The 19,958-nt window shown below is 41.5% G+C and overlaps 1 protein-coding gene across 2 annotated transcripts; it reads left to right on the top strand.

The window, feature by feature from the left end:
* The first annotated feature begins 226 nt into the window (after window positions 1-226).
* Window positions 227-19,436, top strand: mnta (MAX network transcriptional repressor a). 2 transcript variants are annotated; one of them, XM_084351317.1, is made up of 6 exons: window positions 227-1,515; window positions 6,891-7,464; window positions 7,842-7,883; window positions 8,169-8,280; window positions 16,051-16,243; window positions 16,418-19,436. In XM_084351317.1, the coding sequence occupies exons 1-6, from the start codon at window positions 1,443-1,445 to the stop codon at window positions 17,236-17,238; spliced, it is 1,815 nt and encodes a 604-aa protein (XP_084207443.1). In that variant the 5' UTR covers window positions 227-1,442; the 3' UTR covers window positions 17,239-19,436. The 2 variants fall into 2 exon arrangements, with proteins under 2 accessions (XP_084207443.1, XP_084207444.1); XM_084351318.1 differs by lacking the exon at window positions 7,842-7,883.
* The last annotated feature ends 522 nt before the right edge of the window (window positions 19,437-19,958 follow it).

The raw sequence follows: 19,958 nt of genomic DNA, 5'->3' as shown, positions 1-19,958 counted from the left end.
TGGCCCATTTCAGAACAATGTAACATGTTATTGGATTTTAATTTTTGAAGCATTTATGCTGCAGCTGGAATTTCACCCCAGCGATCAATAAGGTCTCAGTGTGCGTACTGATTATACATGTGGAATACATGTAACATAAATACATGTTTAAACTTGATGACTCATTATCAAGATTAAAAAAGTAACCTTATTGATATTTCTTTATTATAGTCTTTATTTGCATATATTTGGTGTTGGAATCAAATGTAACGGAAAGTAATCAAGTTACATTACTTTAATGTTGTGATACTTGGATTAGGTTACTGACTACCTAACTAACAGGCAATCAGTAACTGTAACTGAATACATTTGTAAAATAACTAAATGTAGTGGAGTAAAAAGTGGCATATTTCCCTCCAAAATCAGCTGTAGTTGTATAAAGTGCAGTTGCAGAAATCAGAAAAACTTAAGTAAGGTAAAAGTTCTTGAGTAAATGTACTTTCACCTCTGCTTGTAATTGGTTTAACTACTTCACTACACTACATATCTGGCCTCTAAAGCACTACACCACTCTTAACGCTGGACATGTTAACAGGGATACAACAACATACATGACTCGTATCCATGTGGCGCAGACGCAACCCCTTGTTGTTCTTCACCCTGATTGGCGGATTAACAATACATCACTGAGATGTAAATCCACTGCAGTGATGGTGGCTCGACTTTGCATACAATAGACAATAGAAAACAAGAATTACATGTAAACACTTTAAAGCCTACTCGGGTAAAAAGAAATGGCCATTGGGCCTACCGCAGCGTGACATTTGTAGAAACAAGCCACAACTAGGCATTACAATTTAACAAATATGACACAAGTGAAGTATAAGTAGACATTATTGGTAATCGATTAAGCTCCCAGTCATTATAAATCGTTACTAATTAGCTAAATGTTATCTTAAAGAAGGCTGTTTACTTGTTTGGCTAACGTGGTTGCTAAGCGACACGTCGCAGTCAGCGGTGTTAGCATTAAGCTAGCTGCCAGCCGTTTCTGCCGACATTTCGTACATTTTTCTTTAATTAACAGCGGCCAGGCGTGTGTATGGTCACTTCTACAACCGTGACCCACCCGTTTGTAGCACAGTAGTTGATCCCCATCCAGCTCTTTCTCCGCGTTTTGTCGTTTTCTCTCCGATGTGCACGGGAGGGGAGTGTGTCCGTCGGTGGGCGGTTACAAACGGTGCGTGATTCACAAACCTTATTTGTTCCCACTACTTTGAGCGCCATCTTGTTTGTAACTCTCCTACGTAAGTGGTAGAGTTTCTACCGAGGGGGTATCCGATTACCCTTTTTTTTCCAGCGTTAGACTGGGAACCTCTCCCTGTAGTGCTGAGGCGCATATAGCGTTTGCTTTATCGCCTTTTTCTCTTGAAAAATCGAGGCAAAGTCTCCGTAAGTGGACAGAAATGAGCATCGAAACGCTTCTAGAAGCAGCCAAGTTTTTGGAATTGCAAGCCCAGCAACAACAGAAAGCACGTGGTAAGTTGGTATTTTATTAGAAATATACTTTATGTCTCTGATACATCGTCAACCCTGATGAGCACAGTGGCAAATCCTCAACTATCCAGTGAAAGGTGTGTCCGAGAGATTAGTTTTCTGAGTTACAGAGTTGCATCAATTTACGCCATTCATGAACTGATTATAGTCAGAAAATCGCAGGTTTGTTGTTTTCACATTAAAATACACGTAGCAACTGACAGGACTGTGTTCAAGTCCGAAAGTGACATGTTTAGTTTTACTTTCATATTCGTTTTGATGTAAAGACGTGTTGCAGAATTGCATTAACTCAAACACAAACATACATGTCTGTGCATGTGACAGTCTGCCTGGGATTTAACCCTAAATGGTAGCTGTCCACAATAGCTAATAAACAACCTCGGGCTGCTGCAGTATCAGGGGTGACTGCATTGAAACCTGCTGCATAGACAGGGGTTGTTACATTGATATGCTGCACGGTTGCATCACTGTAAACTTCACAGATCTCTCTCCATCTGCTTTACCTTGTCGGTGTATCCGCGAGTGATTGCACGCACTGCTAGGAGACATTTAAAATCAAAGAAACAAAACATGAGGGTGTGAAGGGCGGTGGCGCAGGGGATGCCAAGCTCGTTTTACATAATGACCTGACATCGTCTGCCGGGGATCAAGTGACTCTGGCTTTAAGGCTTCCCCTACATGCATCTGTGTTGCTACTCATTCCTTCCTCCTAAACATGTACTGTGTTGTAGTCTTTAACCACCGTGTGCCGACATGTTTCACGTCTGCTTGTTTGTCTCGTGTACAAAAAAAACAAAAAAAAAATCAAACTCCCCAGCCTTTCAGACGCTCGTGGAGAGCTTTGAATGTCTGTCGATGACGTGTACGAACCAGCCACGCCTCCATATGTTAACAGCAGGAGGGGGTGGCCCCGCCCCTTTCACCACGTGCGTGCCGGGCAACCCCTCCCAAAGATTGTTTATGAAGAAGATGAGTCACTTCAGTAAGCCTCCAGCTGCACCAAAAGAATCTGTGAAATACTTTTCTGAAAATTAAGCTCCAACTAAAAAGAGCAGCATGTCCAAATTCAATAATAATTGTACTGTGTGCTAGGCTATATTACCAAGCTATTTGAGATGCTCGAAAGAAAAGCTGGAACGCACAATTTACATCGATGATGGGAAATTTCTATTATTAGCTCTCAGCCGTTAATAAAATTAAAGTCTATAAATGGAGCCGTTAATGCAAAGGCAAATTGCTTTCATTGACTTAACAAGCGCACCAGCTACACACTACAATGTGCTGTTGTTGAGCTCATGATGTCAAAGAGCCACACAGTGTAGACAAGAGAGCCAACATGTTGTCATCAGTGTGTAAATTGTTTTTTACAGTCTCAGAGGAACACAACATTATTAAAATTTACAATACTTGTTCCACAAGGGTTGAGAGACGAGGGAAATGTCTACCAGCTTTTAACATTAGTGGTGAAATATTAAATCATCCGTCATTGCTCACTACATTAGCGATATTGGCTGAAAAAAACAAACAAATTGCGCAGCATAAAGAAAAGATTAACTAAATATAAATAGCTGTCTTGTTCGTTATTAAACAGAAACAGAAAGCTGAGATGTGTAGAAAGTAGAACATACCCTTCACACACACATTAAGCACCTTTTACACATGCTGTCTGCGTGCTGTTGTCTGCCAGTCGGCCTACTTAGGCATTAGTAAGATTTGTAGGGCATTTCTTTTTGGCTAAAAGTTCCCACATTTCCAGTACAGGCAAGCACAGTATTACAATGTTCTTTTGGTACAGCTTGAAGGGAACTGAAAATACTGCAACTAGACCTGGAAGATCCATTTGTAGCAACAGATATGACTCAGACAACAGGTATATATTCAAGCTTCAGAAGCTAAATTACCGATATAGAAAGCTTGAGATTGGTTCAGCACAGAATTTAGTTAACTGCTCTCCCTCCACGTTAATGACAAGATAACAAGCCAGCAGCTTAGATACGTTAAGTAAACAAGCTCTCCTTGTGCATTATACTTCCTTTCATTTCTTTTGATAAATGCTCAGTATTCAAGCCTTTCTCCTCTATTATTGTCATGTCTCAACAGTCATCATTGAAATTTTCCAAAAAGGAGACCCATGTGTGACTTTATTATAGCAAATGGATATTTAAAGAAAGCTCAGAGTGAGAGCTCTTGCTTCTTTCCTCTCCCAGCTCCTCCCGCCATGCTGCATTGGGAGAGCAGAGTCCTCCCCCTCCTCCTCCCTCCCTGCTACTGTAGAGCAGGTCACTGTGTGGAGAAAAAGTAGGCCAGTGTTTCCAATGTGCTGCTGCAGTTATATAACGTCTATAGAAAATCCTCTTGTTTTTTAAGTGTTTCACTGATTTTCTCCCAGAAAAGGCACTCCTCTGTCTTGTGTGCGTCCGTACCACCAAACTAAATTATCGGTGTCTCACAACGGGGCATTCAAAATCTTTAGAAACAGTACAGAACATCTTGTTCTTTTCTAATTTTCTTTACTTTGAAGGCACAAATTATCAGTGCAGCGTAACATATATATGTAGTAAAAAGTGACACACTTGACTGTTAAATATGAGACTATAAAATTGTTCTCCAGAGCTCCAGATGTCCCTTCCTCTTTCACATGACTTTTACAACGTTAGAACATGTTCAGAAAGCCGCGTCACGGTCTGTACAATATTTGCATAGAGCAAAAAAAGAACATACGAATACAGATGTTTATATCTGCTTCACATAATATCAAATCAGCTGCTTCGTTTTGTAATAGTTGGGCTAAGCTTCAGGGAAAAGTTTGTTGGTGTGCGTCAAAGCAGGGTATAATATATAGTTCCTGAACCTTGAACTCTTAACTGCAGGACAAACACAACTTTGGCAGGTTGTAATCATGGGGGACCTGGGGGACACAAGCAGTATCCATCATATCGAAAAGTTTAATCCAAGCGACTAACACTAAATACTAACGTCTTAATATTTCCAATATTCGACTTGCTTTGAATCTCAATAATTGATTACAAAGGCAGACAGATGTTACAGTGTAGTACACCCAGTTGCTGGTTTATTAAATACATTTAGCTAAAACTAATGCAGTCTAACACAATAGTCCTGAGGTAAACCCTCCCTTCACGAAAATTATAATGTTTAGTTTATGTTGAAAGTGTTTTAGAGAGGTGTTGATTGTTTTGGAGGCTGCAGTCCATTTGTAGTGCTGTTGAATTACATTGTGTTATACTGACAGGTGTTTCTATTATTTTGTCCATCCCATTTAGCTGAACTACTACTGTACCTGATGACCTGGCAAATGATACTCTATTTTGATGATGTTTAATCTTCTGGTGTGATTTATCTTTACAGTCATGATAGCTCACACTGAGTCTTGGTTGTGTTTAGTGATTTAATGGTTATAATCCCTAACATTGATATTATTGTGTTTTCTGTGGCTTTTATAAATTTCCCTAGATGTAATTAAGTCTTCTCTGCAACTACATCTGTAATTCTGCTGTGAAGGGAAAGGTGTGTAGTGCTGCAGTCACCCTGATCCACTTCATAATAATGTTAATGACGACTACATGTTCCTGACATCTCTAACACTGAACATCACAGCTGCCATAGCAACGACGCAGCCGTTTCTCCAACATCCATACATTATTGAGGGCTTTTGAGTACGATTGGAGAGAACAATAAGGCTGATGAAGCTCTTTGATGCCAACTCCTTTTTATTGCCAAAATACTGCAGTATTGCACATATTATTAAGTGTGTCATTTTTTCTGAAGCGTCAGGGTTTTTTACATTTACAGTTACACTCTCAGCTGATGGACTTTTCTCTTAATCGATGTGATTTCTTCAAAGATGACTGAAGTCACCACCTTTTACATTAGTAATACTGGACACCTGTTGTTGGTAGAGGTTCCTTAAGGTCTTGTTTACACCAGGCATTGACATGCGTCCTGTATGATTGGATCACAAGTGGACAGCTTTAAGTCCGTCACCTCACACCTGGCAATACAATGCATCTCCACATGCGTCTCGAGTGAGCACTTGTGTGGACCTCACCTCCCTGCTCTATATGTAAATAAACACATGCATCATTTATGTTTGCGTACCACATACATTGTTGTTTTTAAGGGGTGAGAGGCAGCAATGTTTTCCAATGCTTAGACTGCTGGAAAATAAAAGAAGAATAAGCCCTTGGCGCTCGGGCAATCATTCGGCCTACATACAAATGTGGCGTGAGGGATCTGATCTCAATGTGTCCTCAGTGCATCTTGGTTGCACTCACACCTATACGTGGAGCTGTTCACTTGTGATCTGATCACCTAGCATACTAATGTAAATAGGGCATGAGGTAAATTACAGTAGGATGTACCACCATTAGAGCAGTGTGCTTGAAGCTTGCCAGGGTTTTTACAAAGAGGCACAGAAAACGAGAAATGCTTTCCCTCCTACTAGCTACTAACTGAGAGATGTCTTCCTGTTTGCCCATATTTATTTATAGTAGTGGTTATAGTCACTACTTGACCACGGAAAGTGATCACATGAAATAACAATCTGCTAATAATGGAGCACTCACTGCTGTTTTTGTCAGATGTTTGTCCTGATCTTTCTGGAACCGTTTATTTGTGTTGAGAAACAGAAACCTGCTGTGAGCGACAGACATCATGTTACACAAGTTTTGGATAACAGAGGTCAACAAGTTCAGTGTAGAGACACTTGTTGCTTAAAATTAAAACAAGTATTTGTTGCAGTTTAATCAGGACGAATGTGGCAGGTAGTAGTCCATGATTTGTGTGTTTTTATGTCGATTACCAAATACTTATTTTAATAGTTTGTCAGTTGTTTGTTTATACGAACAGTCACAACTGAAAATAGCCCTTTTTTATGTCTTCTCATATACTCACATATCTCATATACAAATATCTTAAAGGGGCACTATGTAGTTTTGGAGAAGAAATTCAAACTTTATATTTACATTATTAATGAGATAATAATATAAAGTCAGATATATTTATCTTTTCCATAACTGAATAAACAAGCTGTTCTCAGAGGAAAATAAGGTCCACAGAACACTGTTTGAAGCTAGAAAGGTGGCAGGGTTTTAGTTTGGGTATTTAGTTTGTTTCAGGCATAAAAAAAAAATCAGTCAATGAAGATCTTTCTCTTCTGATTAAAATGTCTTCCCCAAAATTACATAGTGCTCCTTTAATCAAGGTCAGGGTTCTATTATTGACTGCGTCTCAACGATTTAACAACCATGAAAGGTATTTATATTTTTTGGTGTGATACTGGGGTCTATAGTATTTTAAGTGTCTATTTCTTATGTTTACCTGCCTTGTTTCTTCCACAGAGGATGAACTAAAGGAGAAGCAGCGTCTGGGGCAGCTGTCAGAGGAGAGGCACTCTGATTTGACCTATAACTTAACAACCCAAATCAACAATGTTTCCAAAGCAGAGGAGCTCCGCACTGAGAGCAGCCCGGTGCCCATACCACCCTCTCTGCCTCCACCCTCCATGCCCATCACTGTCATCCCCATCCCCGTGGTCACTCCCAACCCTACAGGCTCACCCACTCTGCAGGTCGCCACACTCTCCCCTCCACCTGCCGCTACTTTGCCACGCTCACCGCAGCCCAAACCCGACCACCAGAGCTCTGTGCTGACAAACAACCACAAGCAGCTGATACAGAACCATCATCACCCACAGCTCGTCGCCCAAACTAACAACACTAAACTGTTGCAGCAGACACCTCAGCAGCTGGTTCAGCGCTATCCTGGTTCCATCGTCTCACCCCCACAGCAACATGCCTTACTCCCCCAGTCGGGCCCTGTGCTCCAGCAGGCTCCTCTACAGAACGGTCCCATCAGCCGGGGGAGTCCTCCCGATGACGGCCGCAACCTTGACAACAAGAAGAGGCCTGGAGGGTCAGTCTAAACCTATTAACTTGTTTACATTATTAATCAAATAGGTAATTTTTGTCAATCAATACATAAGTCTGTAAAATGTCATTAATTACTTTTGAGCTGTAGCCTCCTAAAACCTAAAAGCATTTTTTTTGTAACAATTAAAAATGAAGATAAACAAGCTAAATTTAGCTGTTGTGAAGCTGTTATGTCACTGGTATTTATTTCACCGCTAAATGACAGAAGTTCTACTTTAAATTGGACTTGCACGACAGATTATTATCACCATCACGAGCAACAAAGCAAGAAAACTTGTCTTTGGTTGATTTTGATTTTTCTTGTCACATTGCCCTTTTGGACACCAAATTCTTACTGTGCTCTCATTTGTGCTCTTTCAGGGCAGGCACAAGAGAGGTGCATAACAAGCTTGAGAAAAACAGGTGGGTTCAACCTGTCTACCATAGGGCCTCATTAAAGAAAGATTATTATTTATATTGTTACTTTTGAATAATAGTGTACAGGTTACATAGTGTTTTTTCCCCTCAGTATATCAAAGTTTCATCTGAGTGATTCCTTTTTTATAGTCGCAGTTCAATTTGAATGCTAAGCTTAATCTTTTTTAGTCAAATACACAAATCGAATACCTAGTTGTGTAATCTCAAGTAAAGTGCAGCTCCACCATTTCTGCTGACTCAAATGCCCTGTCTGTGTCTTGTGTCTGTCAGACGAGCGCACTTGAAGGAGTGCTTTGAGACGCTGAAGAAAAACATCCCCAACATAGACGAGAAGAAGACCTCCAATCTGAGCGTGCTAAGAAGTGCGCTGAGATACATTCAGGTACACTGCTAGTTTCTGAGGTGTTGGTGCTTAATGTGTACAGTGGTGTCTGACTATTGCAAGTCCATATAATTATTTTACCACAAGCCTTTCATCATTATGTGAATGCCTCTGGCTTTTTACCTGGAGGAGCAGTGGGTCAGTGCTTGGACAACTTGAGTCTCCTTTTATTATATCGTCTTCAGACAAGGTCCAAGTCTGAAGCAAGTCCCAAGTCATTTTTTCTTCTCCCCCATCACTTTGAAACACTGACAGCCAGACTTAAACAAAAATAGAAGTCAAGTCACGAGTCTTTAACTTCTAACTTGAGTCTCAAGTGATTTATTTTCTGTTCTGTCAAGTCATCAAAACAGTGACTTTAGTCAACTCGAGTCCATGTCTCTGTTTTGTGGGAAGGGACAGATTTGGCTTAATGCTGGTATGAACTCTCTGGCAAACAGACTTTGCTTACATAAAGCAATGTTTGTATATTTGGCCGTTAGCTAAATAACTATATTTTTCCAGACTTTAAAGGTCGTCTTTGTAAGAAAGCTGATTTTCTCTTTCCCAGTTTGTCAAATACTGGCGCTTTGGGATTGTAGGTCGGGTTGGTCACCATCTCAGAGCATCAGTAATTGTCAAGTTGGGAATGGGACTCAGAAATCCACTTTTCTTCAAAGTGGAAGGTTAAACTTGTGTTTAATTTATTGTATTAATTGTTAAACAAATTATATTACAGAAGTAGAGATTATTATCAGCTTCAGCCTGTGTTCTGCATCGCCAGATATCTGTGAATCTAGTGAAGACTTGTTTGTACAGGTTTACTGACACTTAGGATTACTACTTAACAATGCTGCTTCCATTTTTTTGAAGCTTTTTTGGAACTGACATATGATCCAGAGTGTCGAGTACAAGAGGAGATGCGTCTGTTGAAAAAACAAATAGGCGCACCATTAGCTCACCTGGCATGAACCATGCATTAAAAAAAGCATACGCTTATGAATAAGCGTGATCACAAGTGTAATTATCAGGATTTGCATATTGGGTTCTGAACTTGAAGACACAGTGATTATGTGTGTATGGCTGTATGTGTTTTCTTCCAAGCGATGGTTATTTACATAATGTGGTCCTGCTATTCACAGACAAGTCTTTATTTTTTTAGGCCACAATTGATTTTTAAGGACGCAAGTACAAGATAAGTGGATGTCAGGTGGACTTATCATTAAGTCTGCGATAAAAAATACATGTACTACCAATACTCAGACCAAAGATGTTTGACACCTATTGAAAACCTCTTGGAGAATATCTTCAGCTTTCTGCCACAACACAGTCCCACCTTTTGTATTTCTGTGATTAGTTCCTTCTTTCCTGAAGAATCTCTAATACTTCCTCATTTGTACGGTTTTTAAGTGTCTCCAGTGTTTATTACCAGTAATGTGTGCCATGTCCACAAGTGACTCACCATGTGTTTGAGTCAGGCCCTCACTGTGAGAGTATCCTGGTTGTAAACAGCTGGTGCAAAGGTCTACTGGTCTACTTTAACTCTTGCAGACTGTGACTGTGCTGCTGAGCGTGTCACATTGTTTACTGTGGGTCATTTTTCTCCTATAGATAGATACTATAGGGTGGCAGTTTTAGATCTGACAGTTCACCCATGGACTTAAGTTGGCATCAGGTGTTGTAATTTAAGAATGGCGGTCATATTTGTGCTGTAATTATTATAACTAAACAGTGCATCCAGTATTCTAGTTGAAGTTTTTACTGTATTTACATTTTCTTAGTTATGACTGGAGTTTAATGTTGGGCTTAATAATATTTAGGTACTTATTTGGTTAACTTATTAGGTACCTGGTTATGCACACTTGCTCATGAGCTTTTAAGGCCTCCATGAAAGAATGAACCCTATAGTTGTTCATTTCCTTCATTGTTATATAAGCGTTTGTTGGTATACTAATATAATTTTTGCAGAAGCCAGTGAGCTGCTGATTTGATACTCTGAGTAGCAGCAGCAGCAGTTTGGTTATTCCTCTCTGCGGGTGGAAACTAGGACAGCGTAGGTGCAGCACTCGTCACCCAATCTCCCTCCCTCCCTCTGTGTGATTAAGCAACACGGTGTTCAGTGTGCTGCGTTCCACTGGCAGACTGACCTGCCTTTCTTTTATTCCTATGAACAGCTGAGCTAGACAAGAGATATATTTAAAGCCAATAGATGAAGGACAGAAATCAAAGCTGATCCCACTTCTTACACAAATGTACAACCTCATGAAGTCTAGCAAGACACAGTGGTTGAGGTATCCCATTAAAATTGAATTGACCTTAAACAGAATATAGGCGTTTATAACCCTGTGTTGTAACAGTTTATGTGTTGTAGGTCACCATTGTACTTTGTAGGTTACACTTACGTGCCTCTTTGTCACCAGGTGGCTTTTTTCATTGGTTGGTGTTTTGTTTAAGAGGGCTGGAGTAAAAACAGGGAACTTAAGGTGATGGGAGGCACAAAAAAACAAGACAAAGCATGTGCACACTCCGTCATCTTGACATGGGTGGTACAGACGCGTGTCCTGCCTGCATACGACTCCTTCCCCGCCCCTGTCCTTGCCTTCCTCTGCGCTGGCAGCAGAGAAGCAGCCTAAACACAAAAACACGGAGATCAAGAAAGGTTCAAATAAGAGGCTTTAGGCTCGGCATCACATTTCGCTTGATTTATCTAGCCTGTTATGTTCACTTGGAAGTCAGTGCACAAATAGTAGTGACTATTGGCTACTTTTTACAGAAAGCCACTGACGTAGTCAACAACTACATGGTTCAAGTTCAACTTCCTCATTCCAAGTCCAAACGACTCCGCAAATATGACCAAAAAACTTACATGCAAATAGATTATTTTTATTTTTTGATTGTGTTAGTTAACAGAGCTGTACATGTTTCTGTGTACATCTAGTTCCTGAAGGCTTTCCCCTGAGCCTGTAGCGACGCTGTGAAGGAAGAGGCTATAAAATAAGCACTGATGCATTAGAGCTCCTCCTCTCTGCTCCCCCTCCCTCCATCCTCTCTCTCTCTGAGCTTTTAAGGCCACATGAGCAGCAAGCACATGGCTAGCCTGAGCCGCGTGACGTCACCCCCCCGTGCTGGGCCCCCGCCCAGCACTGCAACAGGCAGGACTCACCGTACCAGCAGGCTTAGCTGCCAGCAGCAGGGAGGGAACATGGAGCGGTAAACACAAGGCTCGGTTTACTCCGCTCGCGCTTCATTTCCCCCTCAAAGCTGACCGAACTTGTTCCTCCCCTGCTTGCCAGTCTGAAACGTGTCATGCCATCTGGTGGGGAACATGTAAAGGGTATAGAGGTGTTTAAACATGCTTAGCATTCAAAGTAAATGCCATTTCATTGTGCACATAATGGCAGATTTCACTTGAAGCGTTCCCTAAAAGCAAAGTTGCGCTGATTGCTTTGACATTTTCTAAATCATGAAAAACCAAGAAAAATTATCTGTCTTTATTGGCAGTGGAGGTCACTGCTCTTTAATATTTCAAGTTTTTTAAGGTCTCAGCTTAGTCTTGTCAAGACTACAGTCAAGCTCAGCAACTGCTACATTTTGCTTGATGATGATTTTTATGTAGAAAGATGAGACATTTCTGTATCAGCAGGGTTATTTCCTGTCCAATTGTTTTACACAAAACACAACAGCAATATGTCAGAGTACCACAACACAGCTGCATGTGCTGGAGCATGGTCTGGACTATCGACCAGTCCAAACCACGATAAGGTAATTAGGTCGGTTATGGCCAGCACAAGCTTGCACACAAGGAACGGTGTGCAAAAGTAGGGATTTTTTCTGCAGACAAGCCTTTTATTGTTGAAGTCAGGCACCACGTGAAGCTCTCTGTTCCAGCTCGAAGGCACAGTAAGACAAGGGTTTATGGTTACAACACTGTCACAAGACCTGAATACAGAAGCGTGATCAGTCAGCCAGGCTGAGCAGCATGTCTGCAACGTGGCCTCTTGTGCTCCTGGCCCTTTAAGAAAAACCCAGCCTTGTGCCGTCTGCTGCAAAAGTGAGTCAGTGAGTACAGCTTGTATTGCTCTCTTTCAATCCCCCGCTATCTGCTGCCCTCCCTCCCTCTCCTGTTCTCTGTGGGGCCATGTGCTTGGCACTCGCATTGCTTGGGACGGCGCTCGAGCACTGTTTACCTTCCACACACACACACATAATGCAGCCTATCCCTGTACTGATCTAGATTTTCACACGAGGCCGAGGTGGGGCCTCGTCTCTTTGGAGGGAGGAGGACCGGAGGCTCGGGGGGTGCGGCCATGTGCAGAGAAACAAAAAGGTACTTGGCACCTTTTGTCCTACCAACCTGGTGACATGATTAACAGGGTGGTGAAATCATGTGGCATCCATCTGCGACAGACTCGCTGATCAGGTTTACATAGTTAATCTTAGGCTAGCTGTTTCTAAACAGCTCCGTCCACCATCAGCACTGTAACAGGGAGAGTTCACTGGGTTTCGGTGTTTGTGGAGCGATTTTTCTCTCCATGAGTCATAGATTGTGGCATGCACATTTGTGGCGCCACTCATGTAAGGCTGCCTGCTAATACATGAGGGTAAAAGGGAGGCAGCCAGCCCTTTTCACTCCACGCGTCACATATTTCGTACACTCCTTAATACCGTTTCATTCTGCCTGACCGACTGTGCTTAGTGTATCAGAACATCGATGCTCGGTGCTGTTGACTGATCATTTTCATAATTACACACAGGCTCTATTTAAAGAAAGCTCTACACGTTCAAACAATGTCACACAACACTTAACTGCGCCTTTGGCTCATAAAGGTGTGTGTGGTCTTTTTGGTCACTGAGGAAACCTTAAGGAGGTTTTCAGCTGTTTCCATGGCAACCAGAGGCAGGGGCATTTCAGTACACTATGTGTCGAAGCCGAGGATCCTGTCAACGTGCTCAGACTGAAGTGCGGATATCAACAGCTCTTCTGGTTGACAGAGAGTGGCTGTCGATGGCTGGCCACAAGTTACACATCTGTGTGCAGATGTTCGCTGTTCAGAAGAGCGCGCTGATTAATGTGTAATGAGTGTTTTGCGAGTTTGTGAAGTATACTAGAAGTTCTGCTCTCCGTGCTTAAAAAGACTATTAAAATACAATAACTTTATTGTTTGAATGACAGTGTTCGTGGCTGAGAACACTTGAATCAGAACGGTTTTCCAGAAGCACTCAACCACTGTCAACATTTCACAAATAATCAGATATAGCAGATGTTTTCTTCTTGTTCGTCTTGAACAGAGATTTGCAAGGATATTGCAGATTATAACTGTATCTGTGTATAGGTCGGTCGACAAGTAACAAAATACTGTAGGTTTGAGGTTATTTAGAAAGTGTCACGATTACTCATAGTTGATCTATCGGAGAGTGGAGACACTTCTTCAGCTGTAAAATGTCCTCAAGTACGTATATCAGTATGTATATTGGCCATACACACAAATAATAGCTAGTTGATAGACAGAAAACAAATTGCCAACTATTTTGATCATCAATTAATCATCTCTGTCATTTTTGAAGCAAAAATGTCAAATATGGGGTTTTGGACTTTTCATTGGACAAAATAAAGACTTACCTATTCATTGATTAATGGTGAAATAATCTGCAGATTAATCAACAATGAAAATAATCGTTATTTGCAGCCCTAAACGCTAAAAAAACGTAAGGATTGTTTATGTTAACACTTGTGTATCTACCTATAACTACCGACCTGTATTGTCCTGTAATTACAAGTGAAGTTCTTTGCTTAAATAACCAGATTAAATGAGTCATTCATGTGGATTTAATTGGATTTCTTTTGTTTTTGTCGTATCGTTCCTTTGCCAAACTAATATGTGACTTCCTCTGTGTGTGTATTCGCGTGTGTGTGAGTGACTGAAAACAACCCTAATGGGACGCAGCCCAAGCACAGACCGCTTGGCCCGTGCATTTCTAATCCTGGATAAGGACTAGAGACAGGTGCTGATTTACACTGGACCCGCCTTTTGTCCCCCTGTGCTATTTCTGTACATGTATAATATACTGTAGATCGACCCGTACAAACTCTACAGTCTCTCTACATAACAGCTACAGTAAGACGAGCTCAATACAGAAGCACTTTTCTTAATCCCAATCTCTCACACATGACTTGCACAGGTACACTCACACACACAAATCCACGGTGGTATGAACACTAACAGGAAGTCCACCCTTTGAGGAAATGGCTTTATGATCCTGAGTCATCAGGTTGCTGGTAACAGATCTCTCACAGTGTCATTTGCCTGAGCCTCTCCCAGCGAGGCCGCAGTCGGACACTTTGACCATAAATTAAACAAAGTGTTGGATGTCAAAACACTAATCCCTAACAGCATAACTCTGTATTATATTACTCAGGGATTGAGTTCTTCAGAGTTTATATATTGTTGCTTTATTCTTACAGACTTGTTTGTTACAGTTTTCATACGGTATTTAAACTTTTCCTCCTGTTGCTGTGTACAAGGAAGTCCAGTTCAGTTTGTTTGGTTTTGCCTTGTGTCAGCTGACGGGTTAAGGGGAAATTGGGTCACGGAAAGCCACTGCCTGGAAGCACCTCCTACTTTCCATACTCGTCTCCTCCACCTCATCCTTCCCTCCTGCTCCTGGTGCTGTAATTTTGCTCCCTGCACACAGGCTCTGGTCGCAGGTTTATTTTTAAATCATTATTTGTTGACCTGCGCCTTATTAATCAGATGTAAGGACCGTATGGGAGGCTTTCTTTCTGAGGTTTTTCTGAATATTTTCTAGTTTTCTAATAGTTTCTTTACTCTTCTATGATGGTAAACTGAATATCTTTGGGTTTTGGACAAAACAAGACAACTGAGGACGTCATAGACCAAACTACTAACGGATTAAACCAGAAAATAACTGACAGATTAATTGACAATGGAAATAATTGTTAACTGCAACCTACTGAAGTGATGTGTTGTTTTGAGCCTTTTTCTGCAGCGATCCACTAGAAATCCACTGGTTGTTGGTGGATGACTAATACATGAAGTAATGAGAAAATGTCCCCCTTCTGTTGATGACTGACTAAAGCTGAATGTTGAATCGTCTGTGATTACTTACTGTGTGAGGAGGAAGAAAAAAAGGCCTCTTGCACAAATCAGATTTACTATTCACATGGTGACAGTGGTGGAGAACATTTACTTAAGTCTCAGAAAAATTCAATTTTATTTCAGTCTATTACAGAATACACATCTGCTCTGTGAGTCAAACAACCTGTTCTCCTTTGAGGCCAAGAAATAAACAAAAGCAAAACGGAAAAAAATTCTGTTTTATATTTTTACGTAGATGGAGATTTTAGTTTGATACAATCAAATCCTGCAAAAAGCAGTGACAAGCAGGTGGTTACACTGACACGCACAGCAGCCTGCTACACAACACAAAGCCACAGACTTTGAACAACAACCACATTAGCTTCTTTTTGTGCCCCTAATATTTTGTGAAACCCAGTTTGAGGTGAACATGAATCAATATATCACAGTCTGATACAGAGGCCTCGAACATTAGTATAGAATTGAATCGACACATCTCTGACGCAGTGTCAACAAAAGCAAAGCTTCACAAAGACAGGATTCATTGTACTGTCTTATTGCATTACACTGCACATGTGAACCCAATAAACTGGTAAAAGTGTTTCTTTACTGGTGGCAGCTCACACTGTCAGTATCAGGAGTCACTCAGGTCGGTGATTCAAGAGTTTGACCCTCTTTTGCCTTCTCTTTTCAGACGTTGAAGCGAAAAGAGAAGGAGTACGAGCACGACATGGAGCGGCTGGCCAGAGAGAAGATCGCCACACAGCAGCGATTAGCAGAGCTCAAGAACGAGCTGAGCCAGTGGATGGATGTGATCGAGATCGACCGCGTCCTCCGACAGACAGTACAGCCAGAAGAGGACCAGGCCTCCACCTCCACGGCCTCAGGTGGGATTATGGGAGGGCTGCCTGTGTATAAATATTAAGAATATTTATATAATATAATAATAATTATAAGTTATATTAATCCTGCTAAATGTCCCATCAACCAAACCACTTTTTAGTAAAATAAATGCAGCATTAGATGTAATGACTCTGAGCTGATTCTCTCATATGTTGCAGAAGGTGAAGACATTATGGATGATGACCTAGAAGACGAGACTGCACCCAGAGCACAGACTGCCTTACCCAGCGTGCCTCAAATCATGAAACCTGAGCTGCCCAAGACTGCAACACCCACTCAGACCCCCACCCTGACACCCACCACCACCAACACTACCTCCTTCATCACCCAACACATCTCCATCCAGCACAAAGCCCCTCAGCACCAGCCTCAGCTCCAGCCACTGCCGGTGACTCCTCCACAGCCAGTGTCCAAGCCTGTAGCTCTACCTACACTCATAGCTACAGCATCCAGCACTCCCACCACCCCCAGTCAGCCCCTGATCCCCACCCAGACACAGATGGTGACCATGCCCAGTCTACACCCCACAGTTATTGCCCATGCTTCTGTGTCCCACCCCTCCGTCATCCAAGCAGTCAACCACGTCATCCAGGGAGGGGGTCCCAAACACATTGCCCACCTGGCTCCCGCCACCACCACCAGCTCTGTCCAGTTAGCCCCCGGCCATCAACCCATTGGCCACATCACCGTACACCCGGTGGCTCACCTGAGCCAGCATCTGCCTGCCCTCTATCCCCAACCGGTGGCTGTCACACAACCAGCTGTTGTGGGTCACATCACCCACACCATCAACCATGCCCACGCTCAGTTGAATGGCACTGCATCTAGCCAACCAGCTGCCACCATCGTAGGCAAGCAGACAGCAGTGAGCACCCAAATGGTGGCCCACCACCCGCAGCTGATGGGTCAGACAGTGCTCAACCCTGTGACAATGGTGACCATGCCCTCCTTCCCCATCAGTACTCTGAAGCTGGCCTGAACACTGCCAAGAGGATCACCAGGCTGGAAGACAGACGCCCCTCGACAGGGGAGAACCACACGCCTCAGACCAGGCCATCGACGAGGTCACAGTGAGGGCAGGAGAGCTGCTGGACACCTCGCTGACCCACAGAGTTTCACGATCATTCAGAAGCACTGCAGCCGATAGAAAGCCAGGATCATTCCTCAGACAAAACACAAACCTCGTTCAGTACTAGACTACCAGTGTCCTGAAATCTGGATCCTGAATTTAGGACATGTCAGGCTGCATGTGGTTGATAGTCATCATGTTGTGTGCGTGTGTGTGGCATAAGTGTCGTTTTAGACCCTCACTTGCCATCCATTGTTGCAGATAATGGAGCAGAAGTCATTTTCACAGGAAAATGCTGCACTGCCAGCACAGTGTCACATGACTGCACCCTGTTACAGTGTTGATGTAGGTACTGACTGGCGTCTCGACTCCTCGCTATCACTGTGACTGCTGTGGATTAACCAACAGCAGATCATATACTCCAGAGGCTGCATTGGGTTTTGAGGGCTGTGACAGTGTAGGATCAGAGTGCTCGACCTGCCATAACCACCAACACATTGGAAATGTGATTTAGAGGAGCTCCTCCTCTCCAGCAGAGGCACATGCTGCAGGGCTGGAGCAAAATCACGGACTGAAGTCGAGCTCCCGAACTGGAGCTGCGGTCCTCATGATGGTGCATACAGCAATAGCTCCCCCTGCTGGCTGATGGCGGTCAATGTAAAGCTATTTTCCCTGTGACGTGAAAAAAGTAAAAATGAAGATGATGTCATTCAAACAACAGCCACTTAAATTTAAAGAAATACTTGTTAGTTATCTCTTTCCTTCAAACAGACTGGCAGGTGTACTCTGAGCACGAGTTTAACTTAGTGTTTTAGGATCAAGTTATGTTTTTGTCACAGCTGCTAATATATTTTAAAACATTTTTGCCAAATAGGATCCCTTTGTATATCTACATGCCCCCTAAATACTAAATGTCCGAGATAAAAACTCGATGTCTGTCTGTCAGATGCTACAAAGCGAGGGAGTTGTGTGTTTAGAGATTTTGAATGTGAAAACGTAAAAAGGTCCATAAAATATAGCTAGAAGAGTGTGTTTCTGAACGTTAGTAGGATGTGTGTTTGCATGCGTTGAATGCATTCATGACTGTAAATTCAGTGATTGTGTTGTGAAAGTGAGGACCCACAACAGTGCAGCCTGTCTTCGACACATTGCAGTAGGGTGGTGAGATTAATTTATCATCCATAACTTTGGGTTGGGATCGCTATAAAGTGATTTCAGCAGCTGACATAAATCCAATCAATGTGTTTTTTTAAGACTATCCTTTTCCAAAGCACTGTGAACATTTCTATTAGGCTACACGAGCAGCAAACCTGCAGTTTAGCACAGCACCTGCTATGCTCTCCTAATTTAATCTGAATGTACTGACCTGTGAAAGGATGTGGAGTGGAGCACTCATCAGAAGGTAAACCCCTTTTTTTAAAGTTGAAAAATGCGATTACTTTATTAAAGTATGTGTATGTAAAGTGTAACATTTAAAACTGACTTTGTATTTTAAGATTTACTGTTGCTTGTTTCATCTGGAGAATAATTTCTTCTGTTCAGTGTAAATTTGATAAAAATAGTTGTTTTTTTTCTGGGACCATGTACAAAGCTGTATATCAGGGGGGTGACGACTACACAGACCTCTTCCCATTTTGATATCACATTCGGCCACTTTGGAAAGTATTCACCCCTTAATGTTTTTGTGTTTTGTTCTGATGCAATATGATTACAACAGGGACCTTTTATGTTTCTTTTTTTTCTTTTCTCCTGACAACTCAAGTACAAAGAAATACCTTCAGATTTTATGCAAAGGATCAATTGAACAAATGCATTGTGAAATCATATTGTAGCAAAACAAAATGTGTGAAAATGTACAGGGATTCAGATACTTGAAGAAGCAACAATATACTTGTGTGTTTTCCCTATGGAGAAAGTTTAAGGTGTATATAGCCTGTAAATGTTGGGCTGCATTTAGATCTAACTCTATTATGTAAAAAGCTGGGGAAAATATGTAAAATTAAAAATTTATAAAAAAAGAAAAACTTAATAAATTGTATTATGTTTACAAATGTCTGACGGATGTCTGTGTTTGAGAAATGTCTGAATAAAATTGTGATTTCTTTTTATTTTTTTTTACAATTACTTGCAGCTGCAACTAAAAAACATTTGTACCATCAATGATCTGGCAGTTATTTTCTTGATTATTTGTTTGGTCAATAAAATATCAGAAAATTGTAAAAAAAAAAAAATAAATACACAAAATACATTTTGAAAATTATATCCATCCCAGTTTCACATAATCGAAGATGACATCTTTGAATGTCTTATTTTGTCCAACCAACAACAAAAACACAAAGGTACTGAGTTTAAAATCATATAAAACAGATAAAAACTGGGGGGAAATAACATTTTAATGTAATTAACAATTTAGTCTAATGATTAATCATTAGACAGACTAATCGCATAAGATTTACTGTTATCTGATATTTTGTGTAGCTAGATGCCTCAATTAGCCAGACTTGGTACATTTAGCTAAAACTACTAATAATACTGATGGGTTATATTTTGTCCACACCATTTAAATCAATGATGGTGATAGACTGAGCATTGCAAGTGCCCCTCTGTGTAACACAATACAGTTCAAAGGC

Source organism: Pagrus pagrus, assembly GCF_965226575.1.
Source record: "Pagrus pagrus genome assembly, chromosome: 4".
Classification (NCBI taxonomy): Eukaryota; Metazoa; Chordata; class Actinopteri; order Spariformes; family Sparidae; genus Pagrus; species Pagrus pagrus.
This window is presented reverse-complemented; position numbering and strand designations above follow the sequence as displayed.